General features: G+C 39.2%; 1 protein-coding gene and 1 pseudogene across 11 annotated transcripts in view; one reads left to right on the top strand and one right to left on the bottom strand.

The window, feature by feature from the left end:
• LOC146220900 (uncharacterized) overlaps nt 1-23561 on the bottom strand; it is a 70455-nt gene that overhangs the window by 19607 nt on the left and 27287 nt on the right. For 7 of the 11 annotated variants that reach the window (XM_084693193.1, XM_084693194.1, XM_084693191.1 and 4 more), the window contains one exon: nt 8004-8137. The exons of 3 other annotated variants lie outside the window; for them this stretch is intronic. In XM_084693193.1, the coding sequence (XP_084549319.1) occupies nt 8004-8024 (21 nt within the window). In that variant the 5' untranslated portion in view covers nt 8025-8137. Of the gene's footprint in view, nt 1-8003; nt 8138-8285; nt 8304-23561 lie in introns of those variants that run through there. One more of the 11 variants, XM_084693197.1, reaches the window with a different exon arrangement.
• Nucleotides 1366-4238, top strand: LOC146220904 (uncharacterized; annotated as a pseudogene).

The following is a 23561-nucleotide window of genomic DNA, read 5'->3' as shown; positions in this document are numbered from 1 at the left end:
TATCCATACAGTGAATGTGTAGTGGCAATTCATAATCTAGCGATTGATTTGCAGAGATTTCGAGTAATATAATAAAAGGTTACACATGTCAACGTTTATGTCTGATGCATCTTTTTTTCCAGCCGGAACAAGACCCGTTACAGCAAATATATGAGTGTTAAAATGTAAGGGACAGTGTTGAATCGAGAGTGTTGGTGTTGTTTTAACACCACACAGTTAAAAAATAGCACTGTTTGTGTTGCCTGTGACTCATTTACGTTGTCAAATCAGAGTGTATTTTTCACTGATGTTAAAATTAACGCCCATTGGGTAGGTCAAAGCCACGCCCTCACACAACATATCCTTGGAAAACGGCAGTTGGAAAACGGTCTCAATTTTTCCACCTGTGCCATTTTCTTTCACGAAGACAGTACATTTTATCACAAGGTGAGCGAGACTCTCTTAATCACATAATCGCACAATTATCATGTTTATGATAAATAATATGTGTTTCTTAACTTCTGCTTTTTAAAGTTGTAACGGTCTGTTTTTTTGTATTGAACTAAGAGCAATTAGCTAAATGAACAAGACCTAGCCTAATAGCAACTCGGATTCCACTTCCAGAGCAAGGTGCTTAGCTACAGCCGTCAGGTAATAGCGTTATAAAATTTAAAGTTTAGTCTACTGTAAAGTTATAGTGAACCGTTTACTACCTGATAATGAACAGACTGTCTAAACGCCAGTAGCCTATATGGTATGCTGAACTGGAAAAGCGAAGTTAGTAGGCTGTGTTAGTTATGAGTTGATAGTTAAAATGTGTGTTTGGCGCGGGTATTGCTAGGCTAACTAGCAAGCTGGCTAACATAGCCAGTGACATGTGGTTGCTGCATGCTGAGATAGCTAGTAAAAACGTGTATGCTAGATTGGCGCGACATAATTTGACAATTACTCCGTGTCTGTCAGTAGTTTTATTTCTTAACTGATGTTGTTAATATCCGTTTAGAAAAAATTATATATCTGTGTAGTCGAGACCTGAAATTTGTGCGTTTAAAACTTACCCATGAAGGATGACAGCTATGATTACCTCCAATTCATCCAAGAAGGCAAGTAAAGGTGCAGCCCCCTGATTTTCCATGTCACACCTATTATTGCATGCTAATCTGAGTATTTTACCGACTATAAACCGCTAATTGTATAAACCTCATTTCAGTTTTTTATACGGTTTATCGTCATATCGCAGAACCCTATAAGTAGCACATTACTAACTACCAGGTGCCTAATAGTCCAGTGACATACAAATGCATTTCCATATACAGGCTGCACCGGGCCGCAGACATTTTACTAAATCACTATTATCTGTGGCTAATAGTCAGGAAATTACAGTAAATGTTTTGGCTCTCAGTTTCAGCTACGTTTAACTTGCCAAATGGAACTGATGTGGACCTGAAGGACTCCTCAGGAGTCGATGTGGATGATGACGTTTTTGATGAGCTGGTGAGATCTGCTGCAGTGTCTTTCAAGGTGTCAACTGGGGGCTCTGGTAAGACACAGAAACACCCCTCTCATTGCATTTACATGTAGGGCATTTAACCAAAGCTTTTATCCAAAGTTACTTACGATTAGTTTGTCAGTAGGATGAGAAAAAACAATATATCACTATTGGTATACTGCATAAGTTGAGAGCAAATCTGCCAGATCGGCCACTTTGGTGATGTGGCTTTACTGAAGTTAAATATTATGCAATTGAACCTCCCCCCCCCCCCCCTCTTGTTCCCTTAGCTGAGATGGAGGTGTCTGAGGCCTCCTTTTGCTCAGATGAGGGGTCATTCTCATCTATTGAGTCTGTGAGTTCAGGATCCACTGTAATTACAGTGCACCAAAGCACGGAGAAGGCAACTGGTAGAAGGACCACCTGACAGTAAGGTGGCAAAATATGTCAGTTGTTCTCAGGTTGTTGGTAGAATGTCAAAACAATTTCAAAATGCATTGTAGGTTTACATCTGACCTCTATTGCAGATGGTTTATGTTGCGCTTCATCAAAAACCAGGGGGTGAAGACATATTTAAAGAGTACAACAAAAACAAAGGCCTTTCTGATCAAACAAGAAAGAAACTTGTTAACATCTTGGTGGCGGATATGATCGAAAGTCATGGGTAAGTGACCAATAAATTGTAGTCTACTTCAGTAACTGAAATACTTGTTAAAATATCCATCTTCTGTTCTTAACCTTTTAAACTGACCATGTTAAACGTATTTTAAGTACATTTCACTAATTTAATCTTTGTCATGTAGGAGGGTCCCAACAGTCAATGTCCGCATTACCTATGCCCTGGGAATAGTCACCCTTTTCCCCTATTTGAAGGATAAGGCTTCACCAACTGGTTATGTGAGTATTACATAGCAGGAACCCGTCATTTACTCTAATGTATTCATGTATAGAGACAATACTTATTTGAAGGTCCTGCTACAGCTTTGATGGATATTAATATTCACAATGTGTCTTGTCTCCTTCTTTTCTGACAGGAACATTACTATGATCCTCACAGTGGCCAGGGTTAACTGGCCTACAGATTGAAGACGGTTCAGCGCAAAAGTTCAAGTGTCTGCAAGAGGAGCTCCAAGTCTGTTTACCAAGATGGCCCTAAGACCTTGCGCGAGACATCAACATCTGAGCAGCTGTCAGGTGATGAATGCGGAGAAGCCGTAATAAAGCATTCAGTGGACCGCCCAGTTGTCAAGGAGAAAATGAAGGCGACATTCAAGCACCGTCAGAAAAAGCTACATGATCCAGACCAGTCTTCACTCATCCTAGATGACTTCCCCCGATTCTTGGATACACCCGGCTTGGTAAGAAAAATAGAGACTAGATTGTTATACTTATTATTAGATCATGTTTTTACATGTTTTTTTGTGTGTTAGATTGACCAAGACTTCACAATGCTCTTTGGAGAAGACATCTCAGGCAAGTTTATCGCAAAGTGGCCAACCTTCTACAAACCGAGGATTCTCACTGTCTGCAAAGGCCTTCACACTGGTACTCCTGTGGATGACCTTTTGTCTGAGGAATCAAATGATTATGGTAAGTGTACACAAATGTTTGTGTTCACCAGTATTCAATGCGCCTATAAACTATGACTGTGTATACTCATAGGATGTGAGCGTATGTCATTCTAATTCACTAGGATGGGACAGTGACTTGGCAGCTATCCTCATGCTCGTTCACATCCTGCCTCCAACTGCAAAAGGAAAAAGACATGGCAAAATCAGTGCCACTGAAGCTGTTGACCATGTGGTCAAGTTCATGAAGGTATATATTCTAGACATAGATGATTAATGTTGTTTCGCCTCTTACATCACTTGATAGACCTATGATTTGTCATTTTTTTGGTCAGCTGTGTATCTCAACCCCTCAAAGCTATTGAAATAAAACGCCTCTTAGTGAGGGATGGGTTGAAAATTGGACGTTTCATCTTATTTTATTCATCATTGCATTTTCTAAATGTGTTTTACGGTTGTAATCTGGTCTTCAACATGCAATGTGTATCTCATTTAGAGGTGTTTAACACCTGACCAGCTAAAGGAAGGGGGAAAATATTTTTCTCTTCGGTGTGAACAAAACACAGTTTCTAATTTCCCCTCCCTTTCTCTTAGGTGCATGGTGACCTTCCTTGAAAAGGTTGGATCGGCACAGCCCTTCCTTCTCTGCGTTGGTGAAAAGAAGAATAGTATCCAGACGTTTTACGTCATCCTTGACCAGAAGGCCATTCCCTGCATGGCGCAGACAACTGTAGCTGCCATGGATGAACTGTTTAAGGCACACTTTGTGTTTGCTGTATCCTATGATGAGGCCTTGTTCAACTTCTACACATTTATCCAAACAACGGTGTATGGCATTGACGTGGGCACTGCCAAGGAAAGTCCAAGGGTCAAGGAAATCAGAGTGAGAGTTGATAACAGAGGTGTGAAAATGTTCACCTGCTACATTTGCAAGGAACAGCACAGAAGTTGTTCACATTTTTTTCAACATTTGAAGTTCAGTCATGCTTTGTACCCAGGACGTACATTGCGTTTGACATGTGGGGAACGTGGGTGTTCATCAATTTTTTACATGTATTGTGGATTCAAGAAACATTTATTGAGAGTACATGGAGACTGTGTAGCTCCAGGTTCTGATGCTCATTTGGACAATGTTGACAATGTTTGTGTTCCCGTTTCACTGCCAAGTGCAGATCTTCCTGTTGGTGACCCAGCTCCCTTAGAAAAAACGCAGTTACTAGATATGTGTAGCTCTATTATCGCTCAAGTACAAGCATCTGGAGTCTCTGAAAGTACTGTGCAGTCTTTAGTTGGTTCAATGGAGGAACTTGTAAATGACGTCCATATCCAAGCACAGGATGCTGTTCTTAAATGTCTTTCATCTGAGGTAACTGAAGAAGCTCGAGATAAAGTTAAAGAGTTAAAGAAACAGTTTTGAGCAGCTTGAAAATCCATATTCACTCCTCAATACGGAAACTAAGAGGCAAAGACATTTCAAGAAAAAATGGAAAATCGTCGAACCAGTAGAGCATGTTATTGGTGTGCGCTATGATGTACGCAAAGATAGAACTAGTGGTCTATACAGTCAAATTCCAGTCAATGACAAATTTATGTGTGTACCTATTTTGGGAACCCTTGAGTCAATGTTTACCAACCAGGAACTCAACAACTGTTTCCAGCTAGTTAAGCTTCATGAAGATGGAATTTTCAAAGACATTAATGATGGTTCATATTTTAGAAATCATACATTATTTTCACAGCAAAAACATGCAATTCAAATTCAGCTATATTATGACGATTTCGAAACTGCCAATCCGCTAGGATCTAAAAAAGGAATACACAAACTTGGCTGTGTTTACTTCATTTTAAGAAATTTGCCAACAAAGCTGAATTCGGTTTTGATGAATATTCATCTTGTGGCACTTTTTCATTCAGAGGACTTAAAAAAATATGGTTTTGGTCCAATCCTACAGCCTTTTGTTTATGACTTAAAAGTTTTAGAGGTCCAGGGAATCCAGGTGCCCTTTTCAGATACACCATTGAAGGGATCTATTATTCAGGTTACTGGTGATAATTTAGCTATAAATGGCCTTTTTGGTATGGTTGAGTCGTTCAGTGCAAGTTACTGTTGTTGATTTTGTTTAACTGACAAAGCAAGTTTGCAGTCAGTCTTTAGTGAGGATGACCCAGACTTAATTCTTCGCTCAAAGGAGCTCTACACTGAACACTGCAATACCATGGCACAAGATCCCTCTCTAATACACTCATTTGGTGTTAAGAGACCCTGTCCTCTAAATGCACTGCAGTTTTTTCATTCCTCAGACAATTATGCAGTGGATATTATGCACGACTTACTAGAAGGTGTTGTTCAGTATGAGTTAAAACTTATTTTTCAGTACATGGTGAAGGACTTCATATGTTTAAACACCCTTTCACAAAGGATTCAGAGTTTTAACTATGGATACAATGAGACAAAGAACAGACCCAGTGGAGTCAAAGTTAATGATGGTAGCAATGACCTTGGTCTCAATGCCATTCAGTCATGGTGCCTTCTGCGCAATACTCCCTTGATTTTTGGAGATTTAGTTGACCAGAACAACAGTTATTGGAACTTGATTTTACTTTTGATTCAGATCGTCAACATTGTATTCTCACCAATCATAACAGATGGTATGACTTATTATTTGAAGCATTTAATTTCTGACCATCACAAACTTTTTAAGTTGATGTTTACAGATAAGAGACTGATCCTAAAGCATCATCTGATGATTCACTATCCCAGATGTATTAGGAAAATAGGTCCACTTATACATATGTGGTGTATGAGGTTCAAAGGGAAACACAACTTCTTCAAGAAGTCTGTAAACAATTTCAAAAACATAACCAAAACACTGGTCAAAAAACATCAACATCAGTTGGCTTTTCATTGGGATTTTTTTTTTTTTTAACGATTTCAGTTTGGTCCTGTTAAACATGTCTTAACTAGCAATGTAGAGGGCAGCGAGGTCTTGTCAAACTTTGAATGTGTCTAGTGTCTCCACTACTTCCTGGGTGAAATATTATGGAACAGAGTATCAGATTGGAATGTTTGTCTGCACTAGTGTTGAAGATGAAATGCCTATTTTTAATAGGATTATCAATATCATTATAAAGGATGATGAAGCATTTCTTTTGACCACCAAAGTTATGACAATGTATTTCGATGATCACCTGAATGCATTCAGCATTGAGGAGGTGGATGATGCGTTCACTGTCATTTTTGCGAATGATCTGTTATATTATAGACCTTATGACAGGCAGTTTTCACCTGACAATGATGAACATATATTGTGGCCTACTGCAGTTTTGTCTGATATGCGTAGAATTGTAAAGTCTGAAATTGTGTAAAATGTATTAAATACAAAGGTCATTTTCTCTCCAATTTCTGCCATTCATTTTTTATTGAAGTTAGTGGGATATGGGGAATTTTACACCCAAAAGAGTTATTCCTATTTACACCCAGAAGTGTTAGTATTAGTTACAACACTGAGTGTTGTCTTCACACTACACTGGTGTTCCTTTTTAACATTTTATTTTAACATTAACACCAGTGTAGTGTGAATACAGCACCGTAAAGTGTTATATAGTGTTGGTGCAGTGTTGATTTGTAACAATTTTGAGTGTTAAATCAACAAAAATTGTGTGTTAGCTTTTTAACACTTTTAAAAGTGTTACTTTAACACGGTACAGGGTGGATGCATATAGACTCTTTTCTGGTGTTAAAATGAACACTGTGGGTGTTTATTTAACACTAGCGATTTTGCTGTGTACTGTACATAGAGTGCGGGTGGCATTTAATCTTTCACTCTGCCTAAAAAAAGTGTGGAAAAAGATAACCTATTGTGTGCTGTAGATAAGATCATGTCAGATCCAGAATGCGTATCGGATTTTTGCTTAATGTGTGTAAAAGTTGTATTTTGTCTGCACATTTGCCATGACATCATACGAACTACAACAGTGATTTAAGAGAACTACAGCTCTGAATTAATCTGTCTGACACGCCCCCAAGCGTGGTGCACTGTGGGAAGGCCGGCGGTGCAGAGCGGTAAAAAAGTCTGCAGTGTGAACGCACCGTTAGCGTCTCTGTATGGTACAGGTCTACTGATCTGTCTGTGCTTTGCCATTTCCTGAAGGATCTGGGCCAGGTATGTATGCTCTAGCCTAGGTCATTCTGTATAGCTGCTCTCGTATTGATCGCGGTCGCTCCGATCGGTGCTACGCACCCAGGTCGGCAGCTCTCCGTGTTGTGTTTGTGTTGCTTATTCCCCAGCGGTTTCATGACTCCTCCTGTTGGTGAGTATGTTTTCGTTTGGTCTCTACCTTCCTACCCTTTTACTTTTGGGGATTCTTCTTTGGGCGTTGGGCAGGTGCCCGTTGATTTATATAATTCCCCGCGGGGTCCAAGCTCCAAACATTGTAGTACATTTATTATTCTGTAATAAATATCTTTCACTTACCCAGGTCTCTCCTGATTGAAATAGCATTTACCTCCTCATTAATTCCATGCAAGACCATATTAGTATAAATTCTGTTGTGCCTCATGAGGAAATCATTGTTATCACAGTCAATACTGTTATATTTCACATTGATATTAGACCATATCTTCCCCACCTCATATCCCACAAACACTCTCCTCAACACCCTTTCTGCTGTTGGCTATTTAAACACCTCATCTATCAACCATCCATATACTTTCTTCACAGACATATTTTTCATTTTACACTTCACCCCCTCCTCCATTACATATAGCTCAGGCAACTCTCCTGCTTCCCGGCCTACACCCCCCCCTGTGTGAGGTTGACCCACTCCGCTGGCAGGCTCAATTTGATCCTTTCATAAATCCTTCTTACTTTAACTCTACACTCCATCCCCTCCACTTCACATACAGAATCATAAATACAGTTCCCTCTGAGGAATCCTGGGATCACCTCATTCATCACATCTCTCACCTGCCTGATCCCCCCTTCCATAAATTGGGGTACATGTAAAGTCCTTGTAGCATCCAATCGAACTGAGAAGGCCAGAACTGATGGTTAAACAAACTGTTATTCCTTCCGTCCGTGTCATTCAACCAACGTAAGAGCTAGACAAGAACAAAGAAACCGTAATTACCATTTGGTACATTTTCTCTGTATTGCTAGCTAGATCTTACATTAGCAAAACCGTATTAGCATACGTTCTATACATACATATTTCAAATTGCTCAAACTACATTAGTTTATATCACAAACCTTGTTCCCCTGTCGACTGTAGCAAGACATTTAAGAATTTGTGAACCTTTTACAGTACCATTAGCCATAACTTTCTTAACCTTTCTTCTCTTCTCCACGCAAAACGTTCGTATACCGTTACTTCCGCTCAAAAACAGGAAGTTATCACTCTAAAAGCAGAGAAACCGTGTATATGAGCTAATCTGACCTTTACAGTCCTGTTATTACATTTTAGTTTTTCATTTAAAAACAGTGGCAGATTTACAAAGCTCCGTATCTCATCACAATCATATTCCATTTTAGGTAACAGACATCTCCACGCCTCCAACACCTCCCTGTAAAACTCAGGTATCCCCACCATCATTGACGTCTTAAACCCCATAAACCAACCATTCTCCCCCATCCCTCCCACATCATTAATGTACTTTTTCAGCATTTCCTTCCAGCCATATTGCCACCTTCCCATCATATATTTTTGCACAGTCCTAATTCTCATGGCTTTTCTTTTTATTTCCAGATCTATTAACTTTAATCCCCCCTTCTCTCTCCTCCCCACCAGTGTTTTCTGTGCAACCTTCACCCCTTTCCCTTCCCAAATAAAGTTACACACAATTGTGTTCAACTCATTTATCACCCATGCTGGCATTTCCATCACACTCATCACATACACACACACTGACATCAACATACTATTCACCACAACCACCTTCCCTTTCAACTTCAACTTCCTCGCCCTCCATGCATTGCATACAGTTCCTATGTTACTCATCACCCCAGTCTACGTGGCATTCCTAGCCCCCTCGCTATCCACACCCAAATTTACACCCAGCACCCTCACACTGAAAGAAAGGGAATTGGCGGTCTGTTCAAACTATACATATTAATTTAATATATACTACATGATTTGTTAAAGTTTCTCTTCCAAACATGTTTAAATCTAGTAGTATTACTATAATCTTGGGACTTGTGTAATCTGTATATCTATCACATGTTGAGAGAAATTAATTTAGTTAGGTTTGGGTAGTGTCTGTCCCTCCCCCACTCACGTCAGGTACGTGCCTGCGCATGCGCTTAGAAACGCGCCAATTCTCTGAAGATTTTAAGTTGGAATTTCATTTTCATGCTGTGTCGCTGAAGAGAAGATCGGATTTCATAGAAACAGAAAAAAAAGTCCAAGATAGATCGCCGCGGTAAGTGAGAACATTTTTAATGTGAAACATTGTCATACTGACAGCTGGGCTGTCCCCGCATTGAAATCGCCAGTTAGTACTAACCTAGCTAACACACAAATATACGAGGACCGCTTTTTACACGCTGTCTATGGAGGACCAAACCTGCCATATTTACAAATGAATGAATGAATAAATAAATGTCCACATCCATGCATCAGACATAAATAAATGAATACATGTACTAATTAATGCACAATTGTCAATTAATATTACCTTATAATTTACATGTATTTATGTATTTATTTGTGTATTTATTTGTGTATTTATTTGTGTATTCATTTATGTATTCATTTATGTATTCATTTATGTATTCATTTATGTATTCATTCATTTATTCATTCATTCATTTATTCATTCATTAATTCCTGTATTTCTTCTTCTCAGTATGTTAATGAGATGTGTCAATCAAAATAGGTATTTGACACACCATTGGCTAATCGTTTTCAACGCTCTGTATTCGATTATGTAGCCTTACATCCATCCTTGCTGTCATGGACAACATAGCCTACATGGACAGGCTGGCCGACCTTGTTGACAAAGATTTAATTCACCATATATGATATTTGGATAAACAAACATGTTTTAAAGATAGTTAAAAGATAAAAAAAAAAAAAGATAGTTAGAAGATAAAAGTTAGTTGTGGGCTATCACTTAACACCCAACTTCACTACGCTGACCGGCCAACCATGTGTTTACCCTGATAAAAACGATATCCAATCAATTTTCAAAATGTAAACATTTTAAAATTTAAAATCCTGATTGTTGATTGTCAAACCAACATATTTGTCCTGTGTGTAAGAGCGAGATAGACGATCTGTCATAGCCCCCAATCAAGCAGAAGAGAAATTTGTGAAGATTGACGACACAAAGTTAATCATCGAAGATGAAAAGTAGCTTAGTCCTTAATGGAGTTGTATGCCCCACAGCACATATTTACAACGACTACAGCAACAAAAGCCAAACATTGCCACGTTATGTTGGGAATGGGTTGCCGTTGCGATGGTTGTTGGAGCAACAAGTTGCCTAAATAGCCTGTAGCCTATGCCATGTTTATGTACCATGTCAGCTTTACATGTATAAAAGGAAAGCTCAGAGAAGGTGAAAGGCTTGGTGACCGGCGTGGAGAAATGCGCGTCTAGTGTGAACAGCATCGCGCCATTCGTAGCATATTGTGGCGCTCCAGGGCGCTTCTCAGCCAGTGTGTCCCAGGCGTTAGCTAGATTGAATCTATGGCTCTGGATTGATTGAAATGTCTGAACATCAGTTTCCACGCCTACTGGCCTCCTCTCATTATCACATTGGGAACAATGAATGAATGAATAAATGAATAAATAAATGAATAAATAAATGAATATATAAATGAATGAATAAATAAATCAATCAATAAATGAATACAAAAATAAATACATACATAAATGTAAAATATATGTAACTATTGATTGACAATTGTGCATTAATTGTGAGAATGCTGCTATTGTTTTTCTGTTTCTCTTTATTGTTGGAATGCTGCTTCAGCATTCCAAGTATTGTTCTTTGAATCTTTATTCAACTTCCTCTTATTCTATTTCTTCCGCGGCACCTTTCAGCGCCTTCAAATCTTCAGCTAATAAAACCGTTCAGCTATCAAAAAATTCAGCAGTTTCAGGCTATGACTGCTGTGACTTTTCAGCTTTGTACCTCATATGCTTGAATTAATATACATTTTTAACATGGGTTTCTTTCAAATCCTCTCAAACTTCTTAAAACTTCTTCAACTTCCAAATCCTTCTTCTTCCTCAATCTTTCAGCTAGAGCCACCATTTAACCTTTAAAACGTTGACAAAACCATAAACTATTTTTTGAAAATTCAGCTTTTTGATATCTATTCTACTTTTTTCAATATCACTGATTACGTTTCATGACTTTTTCAAACCGTTTCTGAGACATACATGGGTGTTTACGAGAAAGCCCAGAGTGCAGACTGAATCGCTTAGAGCGGAGGGAAGCTTCGGGTGTCGTTGAAAACATATTTCTAGTTTGCCAGCATTGCCACAATTTTCGCTCTTCATGCTTCGTTTTTGGATCAATAGATAGCTAATTTTGTGCTGGTTGTAGACAGTTGTCTGTGGAATCCAAAAGACTTACACATTTGTTCAGAGCCCCACGAAAGCGAGACAAAGTCCAACTCTTGCCCCATAGAGTCCAATGCAAATGTGGTGACAAATTTGTCACAGAAAACAAAAAATAACAAGATTTATAAACTGCCGTTATAGTCGTATTTCTGAACGCACAGCCATATAAAGGACATCTCTGGTTTCGGCAGAGTCTTGGGTCTCGGAAAATATCTTTTTTTTGTATTGGACGTATAGTTTTGCATCTACGTTAACTTGTTTGAGGTGTGGATTCTTGCTAGATTTCTGGTAGTCTCTGCCTTCAGCGCATTAGCAGCCATAGCTGCACCATCACCGTGGCAACCACACAAACAAGCGCCAGTCTCTTACACAGGTGATTGGTATTAGCTGATTAGTGGAGACACAAGACAAGCGATTCAGTCAACTCGTCTCATTAAAAGACTAAGAGCACCACAACACAACTACTACCACTACTGATACTGCTATATCTTATGCCACACTACAACTACTAATTCTGAAGATGCTGCTAATATCTCTTTTGCCAACTACTATGCTAATGGTAGGCTACTGTTTTGTTCTACTACGCCACCGAGTGCGTTCACTTGACTATGAGAAACCCGATAGCCATTGTCGGTTTATGCCAATAATAGTATTGCTCCGTTTACATGTGTAATTAGTAGGGATGGGCGAACGATGCCTTGTGAAGCTTTGGTGGTTTCTTCCGGATTGCTCCGAACCAAAGAGCCGAACTATTGGCGCATTGAAATTGGAGAGCACAGTGACATCTAGTGGTCAGCTAAAATTATAGCAGCCGTTTAAACCAACTGAATGCGATGTACCAATGGTTTCTGGCGGTACTTAGCCTCGCTAATTATTCAATGTCGTTCATTTTTGTAAGGCTAGGTGATGGTCTAATTTTCGTGTTCATCTTAATTATAACCATACATGTGTATTTGAGAACTGTGTAATTTTCATACAATAAATATGTTTAACTGTGATGTACTGGTCTACACCACACATTGTAATGTTCTGCAAACAGTATAAGGGCGGTAGAATGCTTAAGTGTATGGAAGTATTAAATGACTGCTGATACAGAGTGGTAGCTTACACAACCACTCTGCTTATATAGCTGTCTCATTCCTTACATTTGTGATATGTATTGTGCCTCTTGAAATTCAACTTTTTCTTTGATTGCTTCACAAAGTTAAAACGTATTCTCACGCATTGTATTTAAGCACTTAGCTTTGTGAGATGATGCAGTTCAGCTACCACACTGCCTCTTTAGAGTGAGTCACACATTTTTAAAATTAATTTCAGCTTGCAGGTATTTTCTCATTACTGTATTTTCAGCCATTTAAAAAAATAATTTCAGATTTCAGCATTCCAACGCATTTTCAGCAGGAAATGCCTTTTCTAGTTATTATTCCAACTTCTTAGTTCTTCCGCCGTTTTTTGGCCTTTAACTAGTCCAGCATACTTTCACCGATTCCTACAATTTTGGTATCAAAATGTTCAGCTCCTTCAGGAGATGATGGCTATGACTTATGGAATTTTTTACTTTTATACTTTTTAGACAATTAAGGTTTTTGTGCAAATTATTCTCCCATTAAAAGAAATGGTAAATCCTTTCAAATCATTAAAAGCTTCCTCCTCTTTCAAACTTAACTAGTTCAGCATACTTTCAGCTAGAGACACCATCAAACTTTAAAATGTTCACAAGACATTCAGCTATTCCCAAATGATTCAGCTTTTTCAAATATTCAGCCAATTTTGAATCGTGACAGTTTTAAATACATGAAAAATTTAGCTCCTTCTTGATTTTTATGGTTGAGCAGCCAGCAGAGTGGCACTCACTCCAACAAATTCCTCTGACGTTCATATAGTTTAACTTACAGAAACAAGTTATACCTTAAAATGTAGGAAAACGTGTCCTCTTTCAGCCAATGTAACTACTAAAGAGCTCACATTGACAGATTTTCAGCTTTGAGCCTTGAAGCGAGAGCAGCCTTTCAAATTCTCTCACTAACTTCAATGGAGAGGTGGGTAAAATTCGTCAGAGAATTTCGAAAGTAGACGTGTTTTTAAACTGCCGGTAGAGTCGTATTTCTGACCGCACAGACATATAAAGGACATGTCTGGTTTCGGGAGAGTCTTGGGTCTCGGAAAATTTCCTCATTTTTTGGATTAGACGTATAGTTTTGCGTCAAGGTTAACTTGTTTGAGGTGTGGATTCCAGCTAAATTTGTGATTCTCTGCCCAGCTTGTTAGCGATCACAGCTGCGCCATCACCGTGGAAACCAAACAGACACGCACCATGAAAGCAGAATTGACCGTTCCCGAAACTCCTCCCTAGAACGGCCCTCGTCCAATTGTACCTTAGCAACCGCTACTAAGAGAAGAAGGTCCGTCAAGCTTTGACTCAGAAGCAACATGGTTAAACGGTGTGCAGTGGGGGGACGTGTCGATCTGACACTAGATATCCCAAAAGTTTAGAGGGAGGTGTGTTATTTTTTCCATTTACAAAGCCGAAGACTCAAGAGGGAAGGTGCCGGCGGTGGATAAAACAGTGTGGGAGACCCCACTCCCAACTTAATTTAGAGAACATCACCAAACATATAGCATATGTCTGCTCCAAGGTAGCTAGCTAGCGTTAAGCTGCTAGCGAACGATATCTAAGATGTTAGTTGAGAGAACATCCCAATTCCCAAACAGTTATGGTTAATGTAAACTAGTATTATTACCACTACTAGTGCATAACTAGTGACTCCAACAAATTAATTAATGTTAAAATCAAAATGTTAATGTCTGTAAAATTGCAAGCTGAGCTAGCCAACGAACGCCAGCAAGTTGCTAAGAGCTTAAAATACTGTATCAATGTTGAACAAAATGTCAATCCATTAAAACAAGCCATTATAAACTTATTTTATTTTGATCTTCGTAGAATTTTGTGAGTGGGCGACCTATTCCTTAGTATCCCAACCCTGTTCAAGTGCTGTTCAAGTGCCTGGCCAGACAAGGCTACTTGAAACCTGTATGCTTTGCTTTGGCTTCGATTTTTGTTGTTTCCCCTTCGTTGCTCATTTTAATATTTTGAATATATCCTTCCACTGCATATTGCAGTCCCTTCTGCCTGGATCTGGAAGATATCGCAAAGGTATTGTAGCATTTACGGCCTGACACTGCGGGGGCTAGCTAGTGGAATGACGAGGACACAGAGTAGCTGACGTTTAACCGGAGAACCGGGCTTTATCGTGCCTAGTGTACAGGCTAACCCCGGGGTTGGAGGAGTGCCCAAAACAACAAAAGGGTTTATAGCTAACTGCGGCTGGTAGCGGCGTGGCTTATTGGCTAACTGTGGATTGTAGGAGCGTGTCTTCTTCTCTGCCTTATTTCCCGAACTGGCGCCTATTTGGCTCAACTTCCCACTTCTCCCGCTGTCCCCGCCCCATAACCCAAACTGGCCTATCGGGCTGAACTAGGGCAACTCCTTCCCCCCATAACTCCCCATCAATCCCCCCCATAGTTCTGCTGGGTCGCTACAGTATTACCCAAAAAATCCTCGCTCACACTGACAGCTGTAGCGCTTATCCCCGTACTCGCCATGGCTTTGGGTTGACAGTTCCGGGAATTGTGTCGGACGTAGCAACAATAACTAAGGGGGCGTGGCCTGGGGAACGGTCAATTGGGTGACGTTATGGAAACTACCAAAAGAGTTGTATTCCTGACTCACAGACACAAAGGATATCAATGGTTTCGGCAGAGTCTTGGGTCTCATAATATATCCTTATTTTTTGGATTGGACGTACAGTTTTGAGTCTAAGTTAACTTGTTTGAGGTGTGGATGCTAGGTAAATGTTTGTTTTTCTCTTATAATCGAGCTAGTGCGATATGGCTCTCCATTCGACTTTTTCTTCAACTACAGTATCGACCAAATTGGCCTAACAAGGTATGTACATTGAGCTTAAAGTGTACATAATCTAGCTAGATCGTTTTTATTTTAGCAAGTTTCACAGAAATCTGCAAAAATCGAGGCTCAAGACATAGCTGACCATCACGAACAGACAAACCAGGGCTGGGGTAAGTGTTTGCTGCAGCTGGCGTTAATCCTACAAACAAACGCATCGTAACTGGAAAGTTTTAACTTTTAATTGACGATATTGAACACAGATGTAAAGTAACTTGTCTTTACTCTAAATATCTTCTCCGTTTTCAATTTGAAGTAGTAGATCTAGTTTATGTAGGAAATCTTCATTGCATCCTTTCCATAGTTTCACGCCTTCGGTTATTATTCAAGCCTACGGTGTTAATACCACTTTGACACACTTGCAAGAAATGATCCGCTGGTTAGATGTAGCATGATATTATTATTTACGTATAAAAAACTCACCAGGGACAACGACAACATTGGCAACCCAGCACTATGGATTATTATTTTGATGTCATCTTAAATTAAGTGTCTGAACAGGACTGGGTGTGCAGGCACGCATTATAAGTTTCTCCTCGTCTTGAACCTGAAACCTAGATTCTATTTAAAAATGTTGCCAGTCTGGTGCCAATGACCAACGGTTGCAACGTTTTTCCAGCAAGTTCAAATCATTCCAGTGTTGTCCTTTTACTAGGGCTGCACGATTAAGGCCAAAATGATAATCACGATTATTTTGATCAATATTGAGATCACGATTAATTATCACGATTATTTGTTGATTATAACCTAATCAAATGTTATTGTCACAATACATTGTACTTGCATAATGGATGTGTATAAAACTCATAATATATAATCAATAAAAAACGAATACGGCAGGGCTCAGCATTAAGGCTTGTCCGCGGGACAAGTGGATTTTTTTGTAGGGCAAGTGGAAGAGAAATGTACTTGCCCCACTGGACAAGTTAAAACTCACACAAAATAAAATGCCACGTTACTTCATCTTTTGTTCCACTCATTACGTTTATTTTACCGATTTTATTTAACCAAATTCTGCATGAGCAAAACACAGATCTGTGTTCGCTCGAGTGGCATAGTCCCAAGATCTCTACAGACCTTGCAGCTAATTTAATGCTCAACAATTGAACGGGGGCTTATTACTTGAAAGAGGAATTATTTACTGTGTCAACAAAGTTACATTAGGGCTTTGGAAAACTGTGCCAAGCTCAAATAGGCTAATGGCTAGTAGAACATAACATTTCAGAATAATTTCAGTAAATCAAGCAGCGCTGCAAGACCCAGTTAAAAGTTATGCAGCTAGCAAACGTTAGCTAGCATCGCTAACAACATTGGCTAACTCAACTTCGGTAGGCTATCCTCTGTATTTGCAAGCTATCTAAACTTATACTGTATCTAAAATAATTCTTTAGGGATTAGCGAAAGCAGGTCACATGTAGTTTTTTTTTGTTTTCTTTGTAAAGATAGCAGCCTTATGACCGACTTCTATCTGTTGCGGAATTTTCCTCACGTTACTCTGTCTGTAACCGTCTACATCTAGAAATTGAGCTGTATGGTGCAGGGAACAACTCTGACTGGCTCATGGAGGCACGAGAACGGACATCAGGTGTATTCGTCTCCACGCAGCGCCGCAGCCGGCTGCAGCCTGCACATTGGAGAAAGAGTTTACCATAGCCCAATACATAAAATGACAAATTTTAAAGCCGTTTATAACTCCTCCCCAACAGCAAGCGGCAACTCTCGCTGGTCGTTTCATGCAGCCACCGCCAATGTCGAATGCACCTATTGGTTTACGGAGCGCTAGATTGGCTTTGCAAAAAAAAACTTTGATACGGAGCATTCTATGAACAGAATGACGCATTTTAAATATCGCTTGATCACGCGAATTTGATAGTGGGAAGCCGAAATCGTGATCGTGATTAAAATTCGATTTATCGTGCAGCCCTACCTTTTACCTTCAAATTCGTTCAAACCAGACTTCAGCAACTGTTTTTCTGCTAAATTTTCACATTTTCCTGCAGCTCATCTTTCTGAATTGTTCCCTTTTGTTTTGCATTTTTCTTCTTTTCTTCTCTTTTCTGCCTTCATCTTGCTCCAGGTCCTTTCAAAAATACCTTTCACAGCAGTACCTTCCAACTGCCAGTACTTTTGCATTTTTCTTCTCTTTTCTGTAATTTTTCTGCCCTCATCTCGCTGCAGGTCCTTTCTAACATACATTTCAGGCCTTTTAAAACTACAGCAAATAATTTTCTCCTACATTTTCACATTTTTATGCATTGTTTCTCTCCTTTCAGATTTTTTTCACTTTTGGATTTGCATTTTTCTTCTCTTTTCTGTAGTTTCATTCCTTCGTCCAGCTCCAGCCCGTATTTAAAATACTTTTTGGGCGCATTGAAGCTTCAGCTTATAACTTTCTAGACATTTTCAATTTTTTCAGCTTTTTTAGCATGGTCAGCTATCCCCATTCAGGTTTTCAGCATTCTCACTGCTGTTTCGCAGGAACAGCCTTTTCTAGTTCATATATATATTTGTTTATTTCTGTCTAAATGCATGGATGTGGACATTTATTTATTCATTCATTCATTTGTAAATATGGCAGGTTTGGTCCTCCATAGCTGTCAGCTTGTTAACGTTCACTAGCTGGTCAGTTTTATACATGTGGACTAAAGCATTTGTATAGTGAGTTCTAGCTACACGTGGGGCTAGCTGCAAATATTGCATTATAGCTAGCTATAATGTCCTTGGCTAGGCTTCATGGGGTAATTAGCCCACGTGTGGTGCATTCTTTTTCGACTAGCGCTAGTACAATATTTTGCCTGTGCTTATCTTTTTTCACGGGGAGTAAAAAAAAAACAGGTTTTTTTTGTTATAGTATTATTATTTGTTTTTTTGTATATATTACTGTTAATATATAACTTCAGAGAGTTAAATGTTTCCAGACGGGGAAGTAACCGTGTAGATTCCCAATATGTGGTCAGTTTGTTGCAATGAACTTAGTTTCCAATTATGCTAAGACAAATTCGGACTCCTAGACGTGTATTTAATGTAGCCTAATATTTTCACAGATCCTAATTTGTTACTGTGTCCATTTGAGGGTCTGGCAAAGGCTCTATAGTAGTGGTGAGTACAAGACTTTTCTATTTTATGTAGTGTAAATATTCAATGTATAGGTTTAACACTTTCTCTCTCTCTCTCGCGCCAATTCTCTGAAGCTTTTCAGTTGCAATTGCATGCAGTCTCACTGCAGAGGTCATACTGACAGCTGGGCTGTCCAAGCATTCAAATCGCCAGTAAGTACTAGCTAACGCAATCATTCAAGCACCCTTTTTGTACACGCTGTCAGCGTGTCAATATGTCCCAATACAAAAATTGTACAATATGTATCATTGAGTTATGGCAATATTTTTACAATATGACGTCCGTTTGATCCTATTGGTTGAGATACCAGCACGCGACCTACTCTGCGTCATGTGTGCATTCACTGCATTCACAGAAATCGCTTGAACTGAGTTAATTATATTGTATGTACAACAAAGAAAGTTATTGAAAATGTTAAATGTTTTGGAAAGAAATCTGTTAATTGAATTTAAGTTTAATTTTAAAGAAAAATCTAAATATTGTGATACGTATTGTATTGTACACCCAGCATCGTCATACATATTTTATCGTGAGCTGAGTGTATCGTTACACCCCTAATATATACGGAAGTGTTTGTAGAGTGAGTACTAGCTACACATGGGGCTAGCTGCAAATATTGCATAGCTAGCTAGCAATAATCTCCTTGGCTTCGCTTCATGGGGTAATTTGCCCACGGGTGGTGCATTCCTTTTCCACTAGTACAATATTTCGGTAATAATATTGGTTATAATATTATTTGGTATTTTTAGTAAATATTATTGGTAATATTTTACTTTATAAAGTAAAATGTTTCCAGGCGAGGAAGTAACCGTGTAGATTCCCAATATGTGGTCAGTTTATCGCAATAAGCTTCGTTTCTAATCATTGTACGACGAATTCAGACTCCTAGAAGTGTATTTAATGTAGCCTAATATTTTCACAGATCCTAATTTGTTACTGTTTCCGTTTGTGGTTTGAGGGTCTGCCAAAGGCTCTATAGTAGTGGTGAGTAGGCTATTCTTCACAAGACTATTTTCTACTTTATGTAGTGTAAATATTCAATTCAATATTCAATTCAAAAAAAAAAATCTCTCTCTGTGTGCAGTGAATGTGGAAGTGTAAGGCGTGTTCAACTTCTGTTTCAAGTAGGTCTGAACTTCTGAATCATTATAAACTACAACATGTTCATTTTGGACGCACCTCTCGCTATCCCTGTACATATTTGACCTGCCCATGCTCATCTAAAACATGGAATGCTTTAATTGTTCACCATAATAGATTGCATTCCACACAAGTTTCTCAGAAACCAACAGCGCTTTCTGTATTTTGTTGTCACTTATGTGCATGTAAGGATTTAGCAACAGAAAGAGACTACTTTAGTCATATTACCACACATCTTAAGAGGAATGAGTGTTTCCTGCATGTTTTTAGGTTGCGATTTTAAAACCAATATTTATGGCACTTTTAAAAGTCTTAGAAGTCGTCACCATACACCACATACACTAACTGACTTCAAACCAAGTATAGTGAGAACCACTAGACTAGCACCTCCAACAGATGCACCATTGTCTGACAGAGAGGAAAATGATAGTGATGAGGTTTCTGGCGTATGCTCGGATGTTAATGCACAGCCCAGGGAACTCGCTGGTTTAATTGAGCAACAACTTGCAGCTGCTTTATTAAAACTATAATATTTGGTCCATGTACCAGGAACAGCCATTGATGAGTTTTTACAAGAGCTCCACCACTTGATTAGCTCACCTACTATCCCTTTGTCTAGCAGTATTGTTAGTGACATATTTCAAAGCAACAACATCCAAATAGACCAATCGCTTATAACAGAAATTGCCACGGCAGTTTGCTCAGCTACCCCAGTGCATAAAGCTTTACAAAAGGGTGGCCCATTGAGTACTTTGTATCAACGCAGACAATATTATAAGAAAATATTTTGAGTTGTGGAACCAGCTACGTATGTCTTGGACGCAAAAGAGAATCACACATTTCAGTATGTACCACTATTGAAGTCTCTGCAGCAAATTCTAAGTCAGCAACATATACTTGATAAGGTCTTGCAAAATCATAGGGGACAGCAGCAGATTCAACATGATCAGTTTTATGAATATAAGGCCCCCCAAGATGGCTCCCATTTTCAAGAGAACAGTTTCTTAAACAACGACGAGTTAAGAATATCACTAGGTCTTTATGTGGATGATTTTGAGACATGTAACCCTCTAGGCACGTCTAGAAAGAAAGACGAGCTTTGTGCAGTTAATTGGATTTGTTGAAAGCTATTCTGGAGACTACTATTGCCGGTATTGCACAGGAAAGAGTTGTGATGTCCAATCCCATTGTGTTGCATCTGGTGTTTTCAACCCAAGAACTAAACAGCTTCAGGAATGCCATGTAAAGTCATCACAGGAGACTAACAAAAATTGCTTGGGGGTTAAACAAGAGGGTGTTTTAACTGAACATCTCCTTTACTTTGATGTTGTCAGCGGCTATCCCCCTGATCTTGCTCATGATCTTTTTGAAGGAATCGTGGCAACCAAGCTTTCTCACTGCCTTGCATTACTTATTTCAAAGGCTTTTTTCAAATGAGATGACCTTAACAAGATCATATTGTCCTTTCCCTATAAATGGACAGATAAGACTAACAAACCACATGTAGTACCAATAATTTTTGTAAGTCGGAAAACCATAGGCGGCAATGCTCATGAGAACTGGACCTTATTGAGCTTGCTTTCATTTTTGATAGGACCACTTATACCAGAAAATGAGCCAGCATGGCTTGTGCTCATGGATTTGAAAGAGATTGTTGAACTTGTTGTTGCGCCAGTACATACTGATGAATCCATTTCCTACCTTGAAAGTAAGATTATTGAACATAGGCAAAGGTATTAAGAGCAGTTTCCTGATATCAGACTTCTACCAAAGCACCACTATTTAGAGCACTACCCTCTCATGATCCGTGCTTTTGGTCCTCTTGTCGTACATTGGACAATGCGCTTTGAGGCCAAACAGTTTTTTCAAGCAGATTGTTAAACATACCAGCTGATTCAGGAAAATACCTTTGACCTTGGCTTCAAAACATCAGCTGATGATTGCTTTCCATCTAAACTCTCCGTCGTATGGTAAATCTGACCTAGAGGTTTCTAATGTATCCACAGTCCCAATAGATGTGGTGAAAGATGAAATGGCTCAGGCTATTAGGCAGAAGTACCCTGACACATGTGAAGTGCATCTTGCCAAGAAGGCATCATGTTTTGGAATACAGTACTGTAAGGGTATGGTTGTTGCTCATGGGTCAGCATATGGATTACCGGAGTTTGCAGAAATCTTTCAAATGTGTGTCATCAATGACAAGTTGTTCCTTTTTGTGAATGTGCTGTGTGGGTGGTACAGTGACCACTATAGAGCCTTTGCACTAAACCAGTCACCCACAAAAGAACTTGAACTTCTGGCACTTGATGATCTGACGGATGGTTATCCATTGAGTGATTACCGAGTTGGAACAAGCCGCATGGTAACCCTAAAAAGTCATATCCTCATAAAAGGTTGGTTGATGACATAAAAGGCGGCGACCATGTAGAGACAGAAATGACATGCCTTTGTGTAAATAAGATAAATAACATAAGGCCATTTAGTTTGTTTAATAAAAGAGCAAGCTATACACCTGTTTTATAGGAAAGGTAACCTGAAATGACTTATTTTGTGATCGGGTGCTATATATAAAATATTAATATTTATTTTTTACTTGATCTTCCAGGGGGGGCAGGGCACCCCCCTAATGTAATGGTAGGGGAAACACTGATTGTGATGGGTATCACATTTAAACAGCTTGTCTATTGTTTAGGGCTGTCAATCTTTCTCTATAATCCCATTCGAATTTGTATGCCTTTATTATTTGAGATCATTAAACGAGAATGTGTGTTTGCCAACACACACACATTCTCGTTTCTCGTATATATATATACACACAGTCAACTGGCAATTTCAACATTAATATTCAAATTACATTATAATCCCTAAATGTATTCTTACAGCCCTACAATTGGTATATTTGTCCCCTCTGTTTACAATGTACACTGCAAAATTGCCCGTCTCACTCTGTTACATTATAATTTGCACACTGAGTAATCATGAAATCTGGCATTTTTGTTTCACAGATTAAGAATTTGCTAAATGTCTGCCTCCACAGTGATGAGGGTTATTTTAGAAGACAATGACTGCCGAAGACTGAAGTTTCAAGATGGCTTCCCTGGATCTGTTCAGGAAATGGTTGAGGAAGTAAAGAGCCAGTGTGAGCTTAATTGTGCCTTCAGACTTCAATTCATGGATTCACTATTCGGCAATGAGTTCATGAACCTCACATTGATAGATGAACTCCGGGATGGAGGGACAATTAAAGTAATCCGGATTGAGAGTTCATCTTGAGATTCCCAATGTACTGCAACCCCCTTCAGTTCTCCTTCAGTTCTGCCTCCAGCTTCACCTGCCAGTGAATCATCTTCATCTCATCGGTCTCTTGATACGGATATTCTGTCTTCCCCCGAGTCACTACACTTGACAAGATCAGCTTGGCCTGCCAGTTTCCATGTGCCACAGTTCTCATATGATTCTGAGTTCAAACTTGACAGGGGCAATACTGCTTACAAAGAGAATGGCAAACTTCTTATTCCAGATCCTAGACTAAAGTCCAACATTCTAGAAGCCTTGGTGCAAGAAATTGTAAATTCCAAACTTTATTGCTCTGGCCACGAGTTCAACATGTATGCGAAGGCCCTTGTATCAAAGCATCCTTTGTCAGAAATATTAACCTATCAAGCATTGCACAGTCAGTCGGTGAACGAGTTTAAGAAAGTTTATTGCTTGCGGCCGGCCCACAAGGAGACAA

This window comes from Hypomesus nipponensis, chromosome 26, assembly GCF_054491055.1.
Source record: "Hypomesus nipponensis isolate SF chromosome 26, ASM5449105v1, whole genome shotgun sequence".
Lineage (NCBI taxonomy): Eukaryota > Metazoa > Chordata > Actinopteri > Osmeriformes > Osmeridae > Hypomesus > Hypomesus nipponensis.
This window is presented reverse-complemented; position numbering and strand designations above follow the sequence as displayed.